Genomic DNA, 22,547 nt, shown 5'->3' with positions numbered 1-22,547 from the left:
TCTGACTGAGCAAAGCGGGGAAAGGTCTTACCTTAGGAAATACCTGTGCTTATACCGCTTTTTATTTATTTAGCTTTATACCTGTTGCATGTTCTATTTGGACACGCGATGAAGCTAATTAACCAGTACTTTAAGCAGGGGTGTATTACTAGGGCAGAGGAGCAGCACGGCAAAATTTGGAAGGTGCCAAAACCTAGAAATGAAGTTAGAGCCCCTAACTCAGGGACCAGCGGGAGCGAGGTGGAACCCTTTCCTCCAGGTACCAACAATTCTAGTTATGCTCTGACTTTAAGCCTGCCAAGACTCCTGACCCTCCTCTTTTCCTCCTCCTTTATATATTCTCTATCTCCAATATATAAAGTGATGACAGAGAAAATTGTGCTCCTGAGCACGTACATTTCACGGAGAAGAAAGTAACAGCAGCCATCCTGAGCCAGACATAACTGGACAGGGAGATTTCACATGGGTTACTGTGCTGTCCCTCTGCACCAAGAATTAGTGTCAAAATGGACAGTGGGGAACATGGCACAAACAGCCAGAGAAATGCACCCTGTGTTTGGTTTGAACCTCCACTTCAAAATTCTAGCTCTACGTGACCAGATTCTTTACTAAAGAAGTCTGGAGTCATGCCTCTCTAACAACTGTGGTATCTCTTGGTTGTGTTCTGCAGTGCCTGGCCATGTTGGTTGCTTTCTGGACTCTGGGATACCCTCAGCACTGAATGGAAGGAGCAGCACCTCCACGAAACACCACTATGCATGTTTGCATCAGCTTCACCCACAAGCTGGAATACAAGGTAAAGTCCTCTCTTAGTTATGAGCTTACTTGAGGTTACTCAGAAGAGTGTCTGGGTGTTCTCAAGGAAGGGTGCTTTCCCCATTCTCTCCTGGGAGGAGACCTTCCATGCAGCTCAGAGGGAACTGCTGAATGACATTGATGTTCTGGATCTGAAGGGCTGTGACCTGGTGTTCCATAAAGGCTCCTTTGTGCTCCCTTTCATCCAAACTTACCTGGAATGTAGGTTTTTATTGCCTTTATTTGCTAAATTAAGCTTGAGAGTTCAGGCAAGTTCCATCTGACAATTTTTTTGTGTGTGTTAAGGGCTTTATTTCAAAACATTCAGAAAACGTAAGGGAAATGATCTAATCCTTTGTTCCCTTGGAAACATCACCAAGCTCAAGCCTGGCATTTTGGACTTGAGTGCCATCTCCACTGTCATCAAATTATATGTATAGAACCCAAGGACAGCCAGATTATTTTGATGTTGGATGCAGAAAATGTCCATAATCGCCATAATCTAGTTCTCCAAATCTGGGCAGCCTAGTCTGCATATTGCCTGCAAACCATGTGAATTTTCATACAATGGAAAAAATACATATTAATTGCTGCATATTTTTCTATCCTACCACTATGTATATAGCATTGTATACACTATGTATTTCATCGTTGGCACCATGTATATAGCAAGTATGAATCTGATAAAACCTGCCAGATTAATGGTTGATGTGCTTGCTGGACAGTGAACAGAGAGACCCAAGTTCAAATCCCTGCTCATTTACAAAGTTTACTGGGTAACTCTGGGCCATTTACCACTCTTCAGCCTAACATCCCTTTATAGAGTTATTGAATCTGAGGTCATAAAAGGAGAAAGGGAATCAATGTAAAGCAAACATTTGCATTAGTGTTACGTAAAAATAAATGAATAATTGCATTTTCCAATGCTTAGATGCTTGTGATGATATACTTTTCACTGGTTCATCTATGCTACCACCTGACTACTGTTGCTTAATGATCACATTTAAGGTCAATGTTTAACCTACTGCATTTTATTCCCTTAGTACACTTTCATTCCCTCTCATTCCACTGGTTAAACCCTCCTGTCCAATGGTAGCACTCCAATTACAGAATCCTCCCTCAAGTCATGCCTACATGCAACAGAGTCCTGTGTCATTCCAGAGCCTAGCAAATCTATTATTTCCTTGGATTTTTCCAAATCACTTTTTGTTCTGTTTCAGTGTGGATGTTTCATTCCCCCCCCCCGCCATGTGATGTTTTAAGAGTTACTTGAAAGTTATTTGGGAGTTTTTATGAAGTTGAAGGGCGAAGTATATACATGACTATCCTTTTGCAACTGAACTAATTCCATATCTTTATTTAAAGCATTTATTGCAGATACCTAATAGCATGTATCTCTACTAGAGAGGGGCATGGACTGAGAAAATGGTGGTTCACTGCTGTTCACAAACCACGAACAATGGACTTTCACTTACTTTCCAACAAAGTGAACTGTTTTGTGGTTTGTGCAATTAGGGACTTCTGGGAGCAGCAGAATGCCCCCACGCAAGTTGGAGATGCAAAACTCACAGCAAGTCTTCAGCTGACTCTCCTCCCCACTCCCTCCAAGTTTGGCAAATATTGCATTTGGGACATCCTGGTTATAGCCCCCCAAAGCAGGTCTCTGCAGGAAAGTGTTCTTTATTCATCAAGCCGTGGAAAGACAACACTGATGGTGCAAGAAGCATCTAGGATTAAAAATGCAGTTGTTCACATGTTGAAACTAGTTTCCATAATTCTCAAAGGGGGAAATCAGTTATCTTCCTCTGAATATCTTATGAAATCTTGAATTGTAAAGGTAGCATTGGTCTCATAAAGACGGTAGGTCTTAGGGTTTGAACTGAAACTGAGCGCAAGGATGTATGGCACAGGTGGAGTCTAACCCATTCTTGTCCTCTCTCCAGATTGCCTTCAGCCTTCTATTTTCCTGGACATATTTTAGTGAAAGAATAATTGTTCTTCTTGGAAATATCCTGAGAGGGACAATGATTACCTGATCCCATTTATTTAATGTCTGTTTAAAAAAAAAAACAGTATGACACACACACCCCTTATCCATCAGATCAGTATCTGGTGACTCACTTAAGCCACGGTCTTAAAATATTAAAAAAAAAAAAATCCCAAAATATATTTTAAAACAGTGAAATTACCAGAGCTGGACACTAGAGGGACCCATCGGTCATGCTATGTACTGTACAGTGTTTGCTGGCCACATGACAACGGAAACTGTCTTCGGACAAGCGCTGGCTCTACGGCTTGACAATGGGATGAGCACCGCCCCCTAAAGTCAGACGCGACTGAACTAAAAATGTCAAGGGCAATCTTTACCTTTACCTTTAGAGAAATATGATGTCATTAGCAGAGCTGGCCATGAGAAGCCATCAGAGACCATGCTCAGTATAGCATTTGCTATTATGATAGCATTTGCTATAAACTACTTTTTTAAGCATCCACGGGGATGGGACTTAGAAACTATCCCCTGTAGATATGGGGATCCTACTGTAGTTCAGATGTAAGTACAATATATATGTGTGAAAATTCTAAGGAGTCAGCTTTGTGGCACAGATTTCACTTTGAAAAGCTTATACAAGGACAGAGCAATAGATTCTACTAAATAGAGACAAGACAGAGAAACTTCACATCTGATTCAGAAATTTAATAACTAACTGATATTGAACTCTTTCCTACATTTGTTGGCAAGAGGAGGCAGCCGAAAGTTCAAAAGTTATACCTGCTCTGAGCAAGGGGCTGGACTTCACTGGCCTCTTTCAACTTCATGATTCTATAATTCTATGAACCACACATTGAAAAACAATTCACATTTTTTTCTTGACACAGAATGATGAAAAGTGACATAGAATCCAGAGAAGAATGTTGAATGGATTCAGAGTCCCAGAGCACAATGTACTCCTTTCACTCTGAGTACAGCCTGGACAGATCCAGAAGGCATATCGATTTTATCTTATTTGTTACCTGTCCAGATATCACATCTTCTAGAATTACAAAAGGCAATGTAGATAAGTATTGCCTCCAAGCACCTTACAGTGTAAAACAGACAGTGGGGAAAGCAAGGAGAAAGGTGGGAGGGAAAACTGACGAAAACCATTGAGATTGCCCATGATGCTCAGGGAGGTGTGTGTGCATTTGGCATCAAAGGATAAGGGAGAGGGAATCATTCAGGACAGCTGGAAAACTGTGCTCAGGTGAGAGAGGTAGAGATATCATTGAGAAATATCTTGCTATCAGTAGAGGACCTGTGTAGGAAGTAGGGACGGAGCTAATGTGTGCACACTGAAAGAAATAGCAAGAAAGCGTGGACACCTAGAGTTCGAAATGCCTTGCGAGTGTTGAAACCCATGTGGGAAAGAAGCCCCAGGGACTATGGCTTACTTACTAGAGATCTTCAGTATTTGACATGAAGATGTATTCATCAAAGAGAAGCCCACATTGGTGAACCAACTTCTAAGAATCTGAACCTGCCATTGATCTTGCTGCCAATAAAAGGAATCACTTATTTAAAATTTTGTTTTTGTAAATTTGCCATTGAAAAGAGGCCACAACCAAGAAAGGGGACCAGGCACCATCAGATCTCCGTGCGGAAATGGAGGGTCGATCCTTCCATTTGCCTCTTATAATCTTCATCAAAGTGCTCATTTTGTGCCACCGTGAAATGGTTTTTCCAGTCACCAGTGATTCCTGTGTTGAAGAAAAGGAACAATAGTCAAGACCCTGATGATCAAAGATACAAGTTTCTAACAGTTCTGACTAATCACATGTCCATATGACAGAAGGATAGAAGATCATGGAGTGCCTATACTTTTCTGATCTCACTTTCCTAAATCTCTTTTCTTTCTCTTTCCCTCCTATTAAGGCGAGAAGTTGAGCTTCTGGCTAAACACTGATAACACATTTATATGTCAGCATTTAAGATTCCTCATAGACGTGAGCCAGAGCAGTCAGATACGCAATTGAAACCAATCTTTACTTCCTGAAGAGTGATCACAAAGCAAAAATGGACTAATTTGACATTAGACATTGTTCAATTGTACAGGAAATCATAATAGGGTCTAAAGAGTATGTCACCTAGGGCGCCCCTAGTTTGCCACAGCCTCAGACAGAGCAAAGGGTGAGTCAGGTCTAGTTTGTCCAACCTGGCCCTTGGGTTTGATCCTCTGATTCTCTGAGCCAAGAGGCTTTCAGGCTCTGAGGAACAGCTAAATACTGGACATGCAGTTCAACCTTTCATCACTCCTGCAATCAGGCAGTCTCTTCTCCTGGATCTGAAAATGACAAGTCCTGTGGCATACAGGTTTCTTCTCTGCCATCCTCTCTCAGGATCTGCTGCCTGATGTGGCCTTTTCCCTCTGCCCTATGGCAGGGCCAGCTGTGCATCACAGAGATGTCGTCCAGCAATGGAGATCCCTCAGACTGCAGAAGTATTATAAAAATCTTTCATCAGGAAAAGAGAACGAAACGCCTTGATTCATGTTCAACCAACTCACTGAAAACTGAGTATATTCAGTGAGCACAGCGTGCTGCCTATTTCGATTATGGAAGAAAAATCAGCACAGAGAAGAGAAGTGGAGTAGAGTATCCTGGAAAAAAAGGATCATAGCTTTGTGGTTTAACTATCTGACTGCGGAGCCAGAGATTGGAAGTCCAATTCCTCACTCTGCCTCTTTGTCAGGGGCTGGGCTAAGTGATCAGTAGGGTCCCTTCCAGCTCTCCACTTGATGAAAATGATGATGAGGATGGGCAATAGCAGCAGCAAAAATAACAGTGACTAGTTGTACCTTGGGTCTTTTTCTTCAAGACACCATTGTGCTCTGTGCCCCCTCCCCTGCTGCTGTGATTTTAATTTCTTATCTCCTTAGCTTTCCTTCTGATCAATCCAGCTACACCTCTTGACTGCCTCCCAATATCCAACCAGCTCACCCTTCCTCATGAAAGGCGAGACACTGTGGTCCATAATTGAGCTGGGAATGCTGGTGTAGTTGGCCATTGGGTTCTGACACATCTCTGTGAAGGAGGTCTTGTGAGCAATCTTCTCCACCAGCTGGTCATTAGGGGACCTCTCCAGGAATTCCATGACTTTCCGGATTTCCCGCTGCGGATCCTGGAAGAAAAGGAACAATTGTAAGAAGCCATGGCTCCTATCTTGGGAAAGGGAGATGGGAAGAAGGATGTGGCATCTAGAATGTTAATGCTGAATTAAATTCAGGGCTGGATTATCAGCCATCTGGTATTGTTATATTTGGCTACCGAGACTGCAGACTTTCCCTTGGTGTGCTTCCAGAAGCAGCTTGTAGTTTGTTACAGGAAGCAAAATACTAGACTAAATGGATTAGTCCATTGGAGAATTAGTGGATGAGTCAGATTCCAACTCTCTTCATTCCTAACCACACTCCTCAAATAACATCTGGAAGGCTACATGTTCTACACCTATGAGTCCATTCATTACTGGTGAAGGTAGGTAGAAGAAGGTCTTGAAAGACTTCTTGCTTAGATAAGCTGATAGGGACTTTAATGTTCCTGTTCTTGTTAGGGGTGGAGAATTACTATTTGTGAAGAGGAAAAAATCTTGCCTCTTTCAAGTCTTCATAGAAGAGGTAGAGCATCCTTTGTTCTTTTCTCTTGTCCCACCAGCCTTTGACATGGTCATACCAGGATCCAAAAGAGACTGAGAAGAGAGACAAAGATATTTGAGTAAGAACTTTTCTGGAAAGCAAAAACCTTACTTTCATAATGGAGAAAGGTCATAATTCACTGATATTTCTCCACTTCAAATTAGGTAGTGGGAAAATGATGCTTGTAGAAAATGCAAAGTGGATATTTATACAAAAGGACAATTCTAGCCCAGTTCTGATACTGCTTGGCTAAGCAGATAGATGCTCACCTGAGCCTCCATCTAGCACCAGGATCTCACAGGTTGAGGCCAGGAATTCTTCCTATGTAACAGACAATGATCTGACTCAGTGGTCTCAGAAGCCAAATCTGATGGGCTTTGTATCTCCCTGGCTATCATCTCGCATGCATTCCGCAGACTCAGGGACCTCATCATTCCAAACTTCTGCCTGAGCTTTCTTGTCTTCTTCTGCCCTTCCCTACCTCTCTCATATCCTGCTTTTTAAAGGCTGTAAATCTGTTGCATTTTTATTGCCATATAAGATGCTTTGAAACGCCTTCTGTTTATTTTGTTTATTTAAAATACTCTTGCCTTGCTTTTCTCTTTCTAGCTGTGGAGCAGAGTATAGATGGTCCAAACCAAAACAAACAAAGGGACTTTATCATCTGTTCATGAAATCTTATTTTTTTTTTTGCAAACCCAAATCTTGGGAAAGGGTTGTTATTGTTTTTCCTGGACTAGAAATCCCTCAAGCAGCACAGCTATCAGCCACGCTGGCTTGAGAGTTCGGTGAGTTGTATTCCGAAAGAAAGAAAGAAAGAAAGAAAGAAAGAAAGAAAGAAAGAAAGAAAGAAAGAAAGAAAGAAAGAAAGAAAGAAAGAAAGAAAGAAAGAAAGAAAGAAAGAAAGAAAGAAAGAAAGAAAGAAAAACAAAGTGTGTTATTCCCCCCTCCCCACAAGGAGCTAAGGATTCGATAGACAAGAACAAAACAAAATCTGCAAAGCTTCAGGCTGAGCATGAAGAAAGATAACTGCTCAAACTCAGGAAGGTGGTGCAGCCTGGTTTCTAGGCTCCAAGACCTTCTGAAGGCTCATAGCAGCCTCTGCCAACCTGGTGTACTTCAAATGTCTTGAGTAATAAATCACATCCCCTCTGGCAAATGCAATCACTAGCCATGCTGGCAGGAGATGACATGAGTTGTAAGACATCTCAAAGCTAGTGGGTTTGGGGAAGCTGATCTGAGAGCTCAATGCCTGCATCTTCCCAGCTCATGTTGCTTTCCTTACCATCCCCAGCCATGAACTTCTCCAGGAATTCATTCCAGGTTCCGGGTTCCGGATGTACTTTTGCCATCTGGTAGAAGTAATAGTACGAGACTGCCACATCTTTGGCATTTCTGGCCACGTAGATCATCTGCATGTAGAGATTAACATGCAAATCAGCCCAGTCTGCTCAATTTATTCCACTTATGGCAGAGGCGAATGCAAATCTCTGAAGGACCTCCCCACAACCTCTAGAAATCCTGCTCAAACCTCCCTTTTTTTTTTTCTTAGTGAGAATAGTTTTTTTCCTCGGACTTTTTGCATCTTACATGTTATCAAGCCACATTTGATTTATAGCAACCCAAATGGCATGAGATGTTTCAGGAGTGGATTTATCAGCATCAGCACACACACACACCCCAGTGAATTTCAAACTCAGAATTCCAGAGTCCTAAGCTGCCACGCCATCCACTACCCCACATTGGGTACCCAGAATTTACATTGCCCCTATTGTGTTCTCATGAGGACTATAGTACTTTTGGAAGACAATGAGGAGGGGAATCTTCTCTATATGGTGCAATAATATAGAATAATATCCTCTCACCTTGCAATTCTTTTCCCAGAAGGATTTCGGGAGCAACTGGACGGGAAGGTGGGTTTTAATTAGACATGGCCGAGGTGCTTTTTTCAGCAGTTCAATGCCTAGATGGGGGAAAGAGGAGATGAAGGGGCTTCTCCTGTAACTCTTTGGAGTGCCCCGAGGAGCTAGTCCTTGCCTCCAAGTATTGTCCTCCAGATACACTGCACTAGAAGTCTCCTTTTCCACACGCACTGTTTCCCTTAGGGAAGGTGCCTGAGGAAAGAGTGACTCCAGGCAGTTCTCCCATGCCTCACACCTGTCATACCTCACAGCATGTAGTGTGGAGTGCAGAAAACGTTGCATGTTTTACCTGTGGGAATTTCAGGAACAGAAAACTCCAAGAAAGGAACACGCATATAGATGGGTTCTTGTCTGCATTTTTCCGTGTTGCCTTCTTTATAGATCAGGTCAATGACTTCGCTGATCCAGGTGGTTCCTGAAAGGGTACGACAGCAACAATTGCACCAAGTCAGGGTTCAACTATGGGGTGACAAGTAAATATTGTTGTAATATAATTTTTGGAATATCCCCCTGCCTCCAGACTAATTATCTGTATTTTCAAAGATTCTATGGCCAGTTATGATATTTTCACCTTGCCCATTCCTTTTCTTTTAACACAATCTGCTTCAACCTTCTGCTACATTAAATATTTGCTTTCTGGGTAGTTTATTACTTACTGTTCAAGTTTTATTGAGAGCAGATGTCAAATTGAAGGCTTTTTAAAATTTACATTAAAGAAAGCATTAGCTGTGGCTTTATCTGCCTGGATAGAGAAAAATCCCAAGATAACAAGAGAGGAGAAATCGGACAGGCTCATGTAAGCCTAACGGCTAATTCACTCTCAATTTTTATAGTAAATTCCTGCTGTGCCTCAGGACAGAACATCCATAGCTACACAGCCAGAGAATGTTATAAAAAAATTAGAAAACAAAACCAAAGCAGCAGATAACAGCTGATTCTTTAAAAAAAAAACACAACAACTCATGGCTGCTGTGAGCCTTCAAAAACATTCTAACACTTTCATCTCAGTCCAGAGCAGGTCTCTAGTAGTACCTATCTGGTACTACTGACCACCGAGACTGCTATCAGAACAGCAGAAGGAGGGTGGACTCACCACACCAGAACCAAGTTGGTATCAGCTCCGGACGAAGAAACCGGTCAATGGAAGTGTGAATTGGACTCTCGGGAACCTCTTAAACTAAGACTGAGAAGACAGGGTGTGGAGTAAATGAGTTGCCTATAAGATACATGTTGGAGGGGTGGTAGTACTGGCTACCAGTTTTGGTAGTAATTGCAGTGGGAATAGTGGTCTGTTGTTTATATCCACGTATGTTTCTGGGTACTAAGAAATATGAGACTCTTGTGCAATTGGATGATTTGGGGAATGGTAGGAGTGGTACTAATAAAAACTGAGGCAGGGTGGCAAGAGAATATTTTTCATCAGCTAATACAAAACTTAAGCAGAACAGTAAACATTACTGATTGTTGGGTGTGCCCGCATGGTCCAGCATCTGGTTTACAAGGGTGGCCAATTATACCTACTGCTACCCTAGATGTTGCAGGCTGGTTTAAATTCAAAATATATGAGGACAAAAAAGAATTAGATCCAGTGCAATTCATATTAGCAAGAAAAAGTACACGGCCTTTAGCATCTATATGCTTTCAATGGCACAATAACACTAAGAATGGGTATTCCACTATTACCAAAAATAAGAAAACTACGAAATCTCCAATAAAAAGAGTTAATGTAGGAGATTATCCTGTCTGCAAGTTGGCTATTCCAGTTTTTTATTAGTGGAAATCCATGCAATACCACTTTAAATACAACATTCCAAGATCTATCAATAATAAGAAGTCATTGCATGATGGTACTTAATGAAAGTGAGGCCGGAAACTTGCCTATAACAGCTATGCAATTATATTTATTTATTTATTTATTTATTTATTTATTTATTTATTTATTTAATTAATTAATTAATTAATTAATTAATTAGCCGCCCACTCTACCCAGGTGGAAATGCATACTGGAATGAGTTTGTATGGATTACCATCAAGTTTAGTGTGGATATGTGGACATTGGGCTGGTAGCGTATTAGCACCTGTCTGGAATGGGACATGTACAGTTGGTACCATAGCCCCGGGGGAATACAGTTTCACATGAAAGATCAACCTAAAACTGCGTGGGATTATCACTTTAGATGGAGTAAAAGAAAAATAAGTTATTATGACAATCTGGGGTATAATCCAGTGGAGATATACTTAACGGAATGGCAAAGGTGGGGAGCAATTATGTGGCCACAAGTGGGAGTTGCTGTAAATATTAAACAACTCAGGAAATTGTCCTATCAAGCAGAAGCCTTAGCAAATCTAACTGCCAAAGGCATAAAGGCCTTGCAAACAGAAATAGAGTCACTTGCTGGGATGCTAATGCAACACAAAATGGCTTTAGATTACCTCCTTAGCAGAGAAGGGGGGTTGTGTTTTTGGCTTAATACCACATGTTGCCATTATATAAATCAAAGTGGCCAGGTTGAATTAGATACAGTATTAGTAAACTACAAGATATTGCTGCCAGTGTGTGAAAAACTTATTCAGTGGCTGAAGAATTCATGGCTACCTGATTTCTCATGGCTTAAAAGGATTTTTGTGTTCTTTATCCTTATAGTAGTTATAGGAATAGTAGTTTGTTGTTGTGTGCAATGCGTCTCTTTAGGGATGCCATGTATAAGGAAAACTAAGACAAGACAGCAAGAAATGATGGCTTCTTTAATCAGGGAAAAAGAGACAATTAGTATGATTATTAAATGTGACATTAGAAGTTTTTTTATATATAAAAAATGAGGGACTTGATATAAAACTGTAGTTTATAAAGTTCTAAGTTCACAATACAGTAATAAAGATGATTTTACAAAATGGAGGATTTTACAAAATGGAGGATTTTACAAAATGGAGGATAGGCAGTTTAGACTAACAAGGGCCTAAGTTGTGTTGGCATCGCGTGATAGGCAGAATGTGAGCCCTCTGCCGTGACCGGATTGGTCAGAGCAATAGAGAGGGAAAATATGTGTCAGGGTATAAAAGTTGTTGTTTGTGTGTTGTAACGGCAGAGACCATACTTGCCCCGCTTACTACTATCCTGGTGTGAGTACTGTATGTTCATATCAAACTATTATATGGACTGCAGTAATGCTGAGAGGAACAGGGAGGGAGAAGAGGATGCCGTTGTTCCTGCAAAACCAAAAGTGCAGATGCTTTTAGGCTGTGGGGCCTGGCACCACTACCAGGCCGGCTGCCTCGCTGTCACATTTCTGGCTATGGATATGACAAAAAAGGAAATTTAATATAGGGTTCTCCTTGTGGGAAGACTCCGGGAGGCGAGGCCTTTATTATGTAACTCGTAAGGTGCTGCTCCAGGAAGGTTGGGGAAATTGTTCTTCTAAAGAGTTGCTTGAGGCATGAGCAAGATATACATTAGAAGAGGAATTGAAGTCTTGACAGGCGATTTGTTTGTTTTAAGACAGAAAGCAGCCTTGCAAGGTAACCCTTTTCAATAGGAAAACAGCTTAACCATTCCAGTGCCCCACCTGGCCAGGATTCTGTACAAAACCACCTATTCAGCTTGTTTTTCTCCCTGTGGACTAGATGTCCCTGAAGATGAATGAAGTGGGATGAGGGAGAGGTGGGGGGGGAGAAAGAGAACTGAGCTTGGAGGGGAGAGAGGAAAATTATCTAGTGGAGAGTGACTTGGGCACCTTTTCCTTCCAAACCCCACAGTTCCTTGTTCAAAACCACAGCCTCCTGTCCCAATCAGAAGACAAAACCTGTATATTAATATATTAATGGGAGTCTCCTTCCAAGACATAGAAAGCTGAGTGGTTCTGGTATCTGGCTGCATAACCAGAAGTTGGGAGTTCAATTCCCCCACTGTGATAGGGGCTGGACTCAATGATCCATAGGGTCCCTTCCAGCTCTGCAGTTTGGAGATGATAATGATGACGAATTCCCTCTCAAAAAGAAGCTGTGACGGTTCAGTCTGAAGACACTCTCACAGCAATAAAGCATCACAGTGGGTAACTTAAGGCTTCTGCTTTTGTTCTCTGTTTTCTGTGGCCATTCTCTGATATGCATGTGGGGGGCACATATATGGATCTGAATGTATGCTGCATTGTGCGGGGAGGGAATGAGAGAGATGTGTACATATATTCATAAGAGAATTGAACAATGCATTATTATTTTTTAAAAAAAAAGTTTTTGGAGTCTTACAGGTACCACGAGACTCCTTATTTATCCTTTTAATCCGCTTCATAGCCTCCTCTCAGAACAAGTTTTTCAAAAACATCTTATAGTGTAAGAACAATAGTACAGAGAACAGACTGAAGTCATGCTAAATGGAAATAATTTTGCATGAAAGCAGTTGCAATAAAATAAAATTCCATTGCTATTTTTCTTCTTGCAACAGAACAAAAGAAGAAGAACAGGTGTTTATTGCAAGTCTTTTCTCAAAGGAAGCTGGCCCTGTTTAAACTCTGCTGGAATTTATGAGTGGGGGAGAAGGGAAAAAAATTGGAAGATACCCGCATACAAGTGCCTAACACGCTTCCCCTTGACATGTGAGAATGCCATCCGAAGCCTCACTCACCAGATTTGGGATATGTCGAGATCAGCAAGTCACCAGGATGCGCTTGGAAAACCTCAACCTCGCCCATAATATCGGCGAAGGTCTTGATCATGGGAACTCCCTTAACGGAGATCAACGGGGGCCGTCCTTGTTCACCTTCTGGCTTCATCCTGGCCAAGGAGGGGGGAAGATTTATGTGGGTTCCTGAACTGTAAGCAATAAGTCAACAGTTCTGTCCCAAAATACTGTAAGTTGAACGACAGCAGCCCCCTCTCCCAAAGCATAGAGACTCTGCTTCTGTAGCATTAAAGCGGAAACTGAAGATATGAAAATAATTAGGAACAATTTTTTTCTGTTTGGGGGCAATTCCAGGAACTTTATTTCGGGAGGAGTAGGAAGGCTGGAATTTTGTTGAGAGGAGGTTTTAAGTGAAGTCTCAGCTGGAAGCGGTGGCAAATGAATTTGGGATTATGAAACAGAATCACAAAAGCCCCCCCCCCCCCCGTCTTCTGCTGCCCTCCCCCATTGATGGGGAGTGAATGCCTTGTAACAGAAAACCCGAAGCAAAGCAAATGAGCAGCCAGAAATCTATTTATTTTCCCCTTTAAGTTAAAAAAAAACCCAACAACCTGGAAAAGAATCAAGAAAGCTTGTTTGTCTTTTCAGTTTTAACTTCTGTGGCCATTTTCTGTTTTAGAAGGGGGGGAAAATCCCCCCTTCCAAAACCTATATAAAATCCTACTCCTAAATAAATCCTACTGAGATCAGTAGGGTTTACTCCAAGGAAAATGAAAATGGAGTGGCATCCTGAACTTGGGAAAACAGAAGCATAAGTACTGGACCAGGCTTTCTTCCAAAGAAATCATAATCATGTGCCATCACGTAAATTCTGACTTGCAGCCACCCTTTCCAGGGTTTTCCAGATTGAGAATATTCAGAAGTGTTTTAACCATATCCTGAGACTGCCCAAAGCCATACAAACTAGTTCTGCTTGCAGGAGGCACAGTGGGGGTTTGAAATCCCAGCCAAAGAAATAACCCAAGCAAAATGGGGAAAGGTTTCAGACTAAAACTCCTGGAGTCCCCCAGTGGCTATGCTGGCAGGGATGTTATGGGAACTACAGGCCCTAAAAGCAGCATTGAACCCCCATGCATTGTTGTGCAGTCTTGCACAATGCCCTTCCCAAGGAGAGAAACCAGAGGTTCTCATGCTCAAGGCTGCTCCTGGCCACCCCAACCAGCCCCTCCACTTTGCAAAGCTTGGGGGAAAGGGGGTGCCCCAAATTCCCAAGAGATCTTTTACCTTGATCTGGAGTTCCTGGTTATGTTTTTGGCCAGTTCTGGTCTTGGACGTTAAGTGAACAGTGCACACTCATCCAGTTTATTGGAGATGATCCAGAAGTGGGTGGAGAACAAATTTGATTGGCTTCAGAAGGACATGGTGTTAAGCAGTGTTTCAGATTTCCTAATGTTATGAAACACTTATAGATTTTAACTTTTGTCACAACATTTGAGCTGAGAAGTGCTCAGTGTGTATTGAAAAAAAAAAAAGCTGTGAGCATTCTAATTCTAGGATCCCTAGAAGAAGAAGCTGACAAATTATTTCTGTGTGCTTTATAATAGAAATCTCTTGGAAAATCTCCACAAATTTGAATTAACTCTACATTATTATTATTATTATTATTATTATTATTATTATTATTATTATTATTATTATTATTATTATTATTATTATTATTATTATTATTATTATTATTATTATTATTATCAGCATCAGCATCAGCATCAGCATCAGCATAGAGGTGGAGTTCAGTCTGTATTTGCCACAGTTTCACCTTGGATTCTTGAATGCTAGGGCTATCTCCTGGAATTTACTTGGAACGCCTAAATCAAGTGTGTATCTGGGCATATAGGGAGTTTCTTATGTTTCCCCACTGAACAGCCACAGTCATCCCTACCTGTTAAAGGGATAGATTGAATTTCCAGATAGGAATGTGGGAAGCTGCCTTGAATCAGCTCACTAGCCCATCTAACCCAGTCTTGCCAAGTGGCTTCAAACAGGACTGTCTCCGAGTTCTATCTGGGTATTCTAGCACTGCTTGGTAGCTCTTATTCCAAGTACTAACCAGGTGAGACCCTGCTTAGCTTCCAAACCAAACCTTCAGGGTGGTACAGTGGTTCAAAATGGTGGGCTCGTGTAAGATTTAGTTGGAACTTCTCATACCCAAAGCAAGAATCAATGGGTAGTCATGAATGGGCTATCAACACTAGAATCTTGGCAACCTTTTCCTTATAATGTCCTTATTGGCCAAATCTTAAATTTGCACCCTTGACCTGAGGCAGGCTCCTCTCAGTAATGGATATACATCCATCCTGTGACTTCATTTCTGCTGCTACTGCTGCCTAACAACGCTCCAATAGCCCAGCCCCCCTTTTTTTCTGCTGATGTCATAATCTACAAATTTGCAGGCCAGTGCTCATCCTTTCAGATGGAGAGGTGGGGGGCCACTTGCATAGAGGCCTCCCAGGGGAAAGCATCTGGGAACTTCAAAGGACTGGGGGGCCCCAGCCCTGTCCAGGATTATAAACTGGTGTTTGGTGGCCATAGAAGCGCATCTGCTCTTGTACCAGGATAATCAACAAGACCTTAAACTTTGTCCTTGAGCTCCACTCTGTCCTAGTGATGATCACATCTCCAGGTAGGGCCTAAAATGTTCAGACTCTGGAGTTGAGGAGTGGGGAGAGGAAGCTAACGCATTAAGAGCCAGTGAACTTAGGAGGAGTTTGGGTTTCACAGTACAGCTGTTGTTTAGTCGTGTCCGACTCTTTGTTACCCCATGGATCAGAGCACGCCAGTACAGTACAGTAATGGTCCCCAATTTAAAAGAGACGAAGATTTGGTTGATAGATTTTGCTTGCACTTAGAAATGGCTGGTTCAGTGTGAATTCACAGAGGACCACTCGAAGAACCAAAGTTACAGGTAAGTAACCTCTCTTTCTGAGGCCTGGAAAATTTTTGCTGTCATATTCCACTGGCTTCTATGTCTGAGAGGAGCAGGGGGATACAGCAAAACCTTTAATTGGAGCACACAGCTTGGCTTACTTGCTTGAGTTCTCCACACCCAAGAAGAGACAGGAAATGTGATCAATACTCGAACACAAGGCGACAACAAGCTTGAAGAGGGAGGATGTTTCGGTCCTCCAAGAAACATGTTAGGCTTGAAGATTCAATACAAAGGCTGTGAGCTTGGCTGTCTGAGTTCCCTGAGCACTTTCCTTATGCATCTTCTTGGTTTATTTCTATGTTCTCTGTCTCATAGAGAATGCACAGAGGAAGGACCCACAGAATGACCCTGTCAAAGAACAGGCCTCTGGTCGCGATGCTCCATTGCCTGGCAAACTGTGGAGGGCGCTTCAAAGGGCTGAAGACAATATGTTAAGCATAGCACTAATCTTCGAAGACGAGTTTGAGCAGGTGACCTGCATCTGGCAGCAAGTGGCTCTATAGCAGGGAAGAGGTGGCTGTAGTGTTCCCTGTCTGAACCCATACCCCCCAAACAACTCGTGCAACGTTCTGGCCAGATTAAATTGTGGAGATGGGCAAGTCATGTTGGACGTGTCCCGGGTGCCTGCTCCTTGAGGCTGCTGAAGATAGCCCAGTACAGGCCATTGCTTTTGCTTGTGATAGCCAGTGAATCTTAGTGTAGGGAAGCGAGAGACCCAGACTATTGCACTGAGAATGTACTGTATGCAATGTAGCAGAGCGTACCCCTTTCAGCAGGCCTTGGGTTCAGGACCCAGCATCTCCAGTCAAAAGGATCAGCTGGCTGGAAGGGGCTGAACCAGCAAGTGGCTACCAGCCCTAGGAAATAGTAGTGGCTTAATGAACCAATGGCATACCAGCCAGTAGAAGACAGCTTCCTGTATTCATATGTCAAATCCAGTGTTAGAAGCAGGTAGTTAGTATGAGTACCTTACTTTTGGGAGAACAAGTATTGTAATAAATTGTTACAAAGTTATAGTAAAAGTAGTCTAAATAAAAATAATCTAATCCTAACAAGTTCCTTTCTTGGTGCAATGAGTGATGTTTTCTAGCTAATTTCATAGGATGTTCCTTACACCATTTAAAGGCATTTTTAGAGTCATCTTGATGGGAATTTTAAAAAAAAACAGTTGCAGAGAGACAGTGTAATATAGTGGACAGAGTGATGGACTAGAACTCAGGAAACCTAGGTTCAAATCCCCACCCAGCCATGGAAAAAAGGGGACGGCACTGGTAGAACTGAGTCTCTTACACACCTTGAGAACCCTGTTAGCATTGCCATAAGTCAGAAATGCCTTGATGGCACATAAAAGCAACAATTGTGATTCAACAGCTAGTCCACAGGCTTGAGTCTGCAGGAGCAGAGCAGGACTGTTGAGGAAAGGCCATTTTTGAGACCGTTCACTTTTAGGGTCGTCATAGGTTGGAGGCGACTTGACGGCACATAACAACAGCAGCCAGGACCCAGGTATCCTAAATGGAGGCTGAGGGACTTTGAGCAGAGAAATGTTCCTTCTTTGGACTATCCCCAGGCTCCTTTCTATTAATGTCAGTTTTGTCCCTTTCATGGCACACATCCTGCTTTTTGCTCTCCCTTTACATACAGGTGACTGAGAAAGGTGAATGCAGCAGCATTCACAACCATTCTGACATAGTCACCTTCTAGAACCTTGGATCTCCTATTTTTCCAATTTTTCTGAGTCAGTTCTTTCTATTTTCATGATGAATGTAATGCCCCGACCGCTGCTGTTGCAGGCTTCTTATCTGGAATTCTGAAATTGTCCCCTGTTTCTCGCTCCTAATTTGTGAAATTTTTGTAATTTTACTTCTCCTATTTTGCTTGTGTTGTTGTAATTTGTAAATGCCATTAAAGGTTTCAGAACTCACACATAGCCACCATGGGCCTTTTAGCCACCAGTCCTACTCTGCCACTTCCTAACCTGATGATAGTTGCCTGGGAAAAACAAGGCTAAGGATCTTGAAATCACTTGGTGAGACTATGCAGTCCCCCTTCTCTGTGGCCTGTCACACTCTTTCCCAGAAGTCCCCTATTTTCATCTGCAAGTTTCTCAGCCTGAGTCCTTCCCTTCCCACAGGATGGTTCCTTTAGAGCTGGTGGAGATATTTCTTCACAACCTGGATGAGCAGCGGCTGAAAGTACAGATAAGGATGGGGCAAAAGTACTACCTCCAGCTTTATGCCCCTGGCAGAGATGAGACTGTCCTCTTTGACCAGTGGTTGCACCTCATTTACCTGATGTACGTAGCCAGGCATAGACCCAGAAAGCCCAGAAAGCGTCGCCTCAAAGGAATCGAGGCATCCCATGAGGCAGAAGACCACATTGGGTTTTCCAAGAAGGTGAGTACTATGAGACTGAAAGAATTGCCTCATTGAAAGGATTAAATTACCTCAGTAATTCAGTGCTTAACACACAAACACCCTCCCTTCTTTGTCCTGCACATAAACCCACACATCCTTTTTTGTATCTTTCTAGTACAAATATCAGACTGTGGTCATCTGTCCCTTCCTATTTTCATGTACCACTCCTATGAATATGCATCCAATGCGCTTAACCTTACGGACCTCTCCCTCACACTCTGTCCTATCCTAATGTTTTATTGATCTACCTGCTTTGTTTTCTTTGGTCTACCCTGCATTTTATGTGTTCAGTTTGTACACTGCCTGGAGGACCTTGGTTTCCCCATTGTTTTAAAAAGCAAAAATAAATGCATCTCTGCTCTTTCCTTAAACCAGTGGTTCCAAACCTTAGATAATCCAGGTGTGTTTGGTCTGCAGTTCCAGAAATCCTGGCCAACACAGTTGATGGAGAAGGGTTCTGGGAACTGCCTTAAACTCATGGGGGCTGTTTTGGACCTTCCAGTGTTATATACCAATTACTGTATGTACATTCGTGTTATTGCTATATAGAAAAAGAGGGAGATGTATGTATGTATGTATGTATGTATGTATGTATGTATGTATGTATGTATGTATGTATGTATGTATGTATGTATGTATGTATGTATGTATGTATTTGTTCAATTTATACCCCGCCCATCTAGGCCGAAGTCTACTCTGGTCTACTAACAATAATACATAAAAGTAAAAAAAAGCATGCTGCTTATATACCGCCCCATAGTGCTTCCAGCAAGAGTCTTTCAGGGGTCCCTCCAAAGGCACATTTCACTCTTAATTAGCCAAGATACAAACTTGCAGGCACATGTAAATATGGGCCCTCACAAATAGTCCAGAGAGGGTAGAAGTTACTGTTTTTGAATAATAACATCAGAATATCCAGCACTACTCTCGGGATGCAAAACAGAAGTCAGTGCCAAACCTTAGCTAATTTTTATGCAAAGAAGCAATGAAGATTAGAGGCTGCCTAAGCATAGGCTGGGAAGGGCAGCAATGAAGGAGCTAGAAAAGATCAAGTCTAATAACATGTCAAGAACCATAACAAAACCATCCACAGTCTTGTACTTCCGATCACTATGTAGGGGTGTGAAAGCTGGACCACTAAGAAAGCTGACAGGGGAAAAATTATTCATGTGAAATGAGATGCTGGAGGAGAGCTTTGTGGACTGCCACAAAAACAAAGAAGTGGGTCCTAGATCAAATCAAGCCTGAACTATCTCTGCAGGAAAAAATGTTGAAACTGAGCCTGTCCTACTTTGGTCACATCATAAGGCAGGGTTCTCTAGAAAATACAATAATGCTGGGAAAGGGAAGGCAGCAGGAAAAGAGGAAGACCAAATTATGAGATGGACTCAGGCTTGATTTTTGGAGAGTGCCCATTCATAGGGTCACCATGAATTGGCGGTGACTTGACAGCACATAATAACAACAAGCATAAGCAAAATACTTTTTGTCACTGACTCCAAATAATTTCCACACATCCAGTCTTCATTAGACAGCATGGTATTTGAGCCAAAGATTAATGTTTGAGTTCCAGTGTTTTTCTCCCCCTCCTTGCTACTTATCAGGCTCTGGTTTCCACATTTCTAAGCTCTTGATAAACTGTAGGTGGCTTCACTCATTTGCTAATCAAACAGAAAAGCTTGTTTCTTTCTGCAAAGCAGTTGGACCAAACAGTGATTGCACATTTTGCCATGCATTGCTTTTCCTGTGAGGGCTAGAGAGGTACCTTTCTGATTCCCAGTGAGTGAGGTAATTAGTCTAGACCACTGGTTCTTAACCTTGGGTTACTCAGGAGTTTTGGACTGCAACTCCCAGAAGCCTTCACCACCAGCTGTCCTGACTGGGGTTTCTGGGAGTTGCAGTTCAAAAGCATCCGAGTAACAAAGGTTAAGAACCACTGGTCTAGACCAAAGGTTTTTTTGAGTGGGCAAAGGATATTTATGTATCTTATTATTTTGCTATACCTGCCAAAATAACTCCTTCCAGAACTTCTGGAGATTTGATTTTTAAAAACATGTTTAGAGTGATTTACAAATACCTGTACGTGCATTAGTTCCAAAGCCATTGATACCATATCAGATCTCTAGGGGATGCATTTAACCTTCTCCACCAGACATAATGCTGTCACCTTTTCCAGGTTCAAAACCAGTCGCTACGTCTAATTAGAGACTGACCCTTAAACAGCAGCACCTGCTTTTCCCAGACACTGAGATGGTACCATCATTAGCCAGGCAGATAGGAAAGGAGGTGAGAAGAAAGGTCAACTTTCCCCCCCTTTCAAGTATTCCTAAAGACTTGAGAAATAGAGTCTAATGCTCAAGTCTCAGTTGCAGCCTCTTGCCTTTAATTTACCTTATTATACACAGACCCAGTCTCAGTCCTGGCCAGGGCTGTTTGCCTTACAAGAGAGATGCTTGGCAGGGCATTAAGGTTGCCATCACTTTCTTCTCTCCAGATTCTAATCTTAGGACCGTAGAATTACCCAGTTGAAAGAAGCCCCTGGAGTGTGAGGCATTCAGCCCGAACCCTCAAAGCTTATAACCAGAGCTTGGGAAAGTGGCTACAGGTCCATGCCCCTCAGGAAATTCGGGGAGGTGTAGGCAAACTTTACAAACTTTTTTTTACAAAATCTCCTTTCAAACAGTAACCCATCTACTAGAGCAAGACACATTAAGGTCCCCGGGAAGATCTTTCCATTGAAATATTTAGGCAATAGTGACTGAATTCCTATATTCCAGCACTCAAAGGCAGACGGCCTTAAGCAATGCTCTTTGGTGCACCGCTCCAAGACTGTTCTCCTCTGTCTCTTGTATGAAAGCCACCCTACAATCTTCTTTCCAACCTGTCTTTGCTTTTTCCTGCAGACCTTATCTTGTAACCCTTCTAAACATGTGACAATCTCAGGAGCGGGGGAGGGGGGGCATCAGGACAAAGTGCCTCTCAACAGGAAGAAGCGAGAGATTCTGGCAAGGACAGGCCCTCTGCCTCGCCAAGAACAGGCGCAACCTCCGTGGCAGCGGCAGCGGCTGTGAACTTGCCTCTGGCCAAAGGAGCCTCTGACAGAAAAAGGCAGCTGAGTCGCCAAAGCCAAGCAGCCAAATCACCACTGGGGAGCATCTGGTCACATCAAGAAAGTAGGAACAATAAGTTGAACAGTGCCAATTTGTGCTGAATCCTCGCAATAAATAATTGTTTTAACCTCTTATAAAGGTATACTGCTGAGTGGGTGTTTTATTTCTGTAATTTGCAGAAGGAGCCACAGAGGCTGAAAATTGGTGGCTCGTGGTCTTTAAGATGCAATGTTTTTTCAAAAATCTATAGGCCTTATGAGAGCTGTCTATTTCTTTGATTATAATTAAAGCGTGATCGACCTCTCTGAAGACCAATGCTTAAAGTTCTATTGGGGGGGGGAGAATTCCAGGAAAATCAAAAGGGTTTTAACACACAGAGAGTGATTCTAGGAATTTTCCTTGGGTCTAAATAGGTGGGAAACATTTTTGCTTTGAATTGTATTAAATCAATTTTACTAAAATGGGGGCTTTTTGTACTGTTCAGCCTATTGCTGGTTTTCCATGTCCGCCATCATCTCCAAAGCACCACGGTCTCTGCAAAGAGCAGCAAGCACATACAGAAGGACCCCGAAATCACTGGAAAAACCATAGCTTGGACTATGTGTCCAAGCTATGTTGTCTCTATGTTGGCAAGTTGTCTCTGCTTTTTAAGATGCTCTCTAGGATTGTCATCGCTTTCCTCCAAAGAAGCAGGCGTCTTTTAATGTCATGGCTGCTGTCACCATCTGCAGTGATCATGAAGCCCAAGAAGGTAAAATCTGTCACTCCCTCCATATATTCTTTCCCCTTCTATTTGCCAGGATATGGTGGGGCCAGTGGCCATGATCTTAGTTTTTTTGATGTTGAGCTTCAGACCATTTTGGCGCTCTCCCCTTTCACCCTCATTAAGAGGTTCTTAAATTCCTCCTCACTTTCTGCCATCAGAGTGGTGTCATCTGCATATCTGAGGTTGTTGGTATTTCTTCTGGCAATCTTAATTCCGGTTTGCGATTCATCCAGTTCAGCCTTTTGCATGATGTATTCTGCATATAAGTTA

General features: G+C 42.4%; 1 protein-coding gene and 1 long non-coding RNA gene across 2 annotated transcripts; one reads left to right on the top strand and one right to left on the bottom strand.

Moving 5' to 3' along the window:
- Positions 1–75: 75 nt before the first annotated feature.
- LOC140708490 (uncharacterized) lies at positions 76–21,653 on the top strand. The gene is made up of 4 exons (XR_013537118.1): positions 76–259; positions 671–796; positions 16,300–18,380; positions 21,305–21,653. It is a non-coding gene; the product is annotated as an uncharacterized LOC140708490 (long non-coding RNA).
- Positions 3,476–14,376, bottom strand: LOC110088372 (sulfotransferase 1 family member D1). Its single transcript, XM_073004519.2, has 8 exons — positions 14,283–14,376; positions 13,002–13,150; positions 8,673–8,798; positions 8,327–8,424; positions 7,747–7,873; positions 6,420–6,514; positions 5,770–5,950; positions 3,476–4,530 (listed from the first exon to the last, which is right to left on the bottom strand). Exons 2-8 carry the CDS (start codon positions 13,147–13,149, stop codon positions 4,418–4,420), a joined length of 888 nt encoding a protein of 295 aa, XP_072860620.2. The 5' UTR covers position 13,150; positions 14,283–14,376; the 3' UTR covers positions 3,476–4,417.
- Positions 21,654–22,547: the final 894 nt, after the last annotated feature.

Source organism: Pogona vitticeps, chromosome 6 (genome assembly GCF_051106095.1).
Source record: "Pogona vitticeps strain Pit_001003342236 chromosome 6, PviZW2.1, whole genome shotgun sequence".
In the NCBI taxonomy this organism is placed as follows: domain Eukaryota; kingdom Metazoa; phylum Chordata; class Lepidosauria; order Squamata; family Agamidae; genus Pogona; species Pogona vitticeps.
Note: the sequence above shows the minus strand (reverse complement) of the source record. Positions and strands in the feature narration are given on the sequence as shown.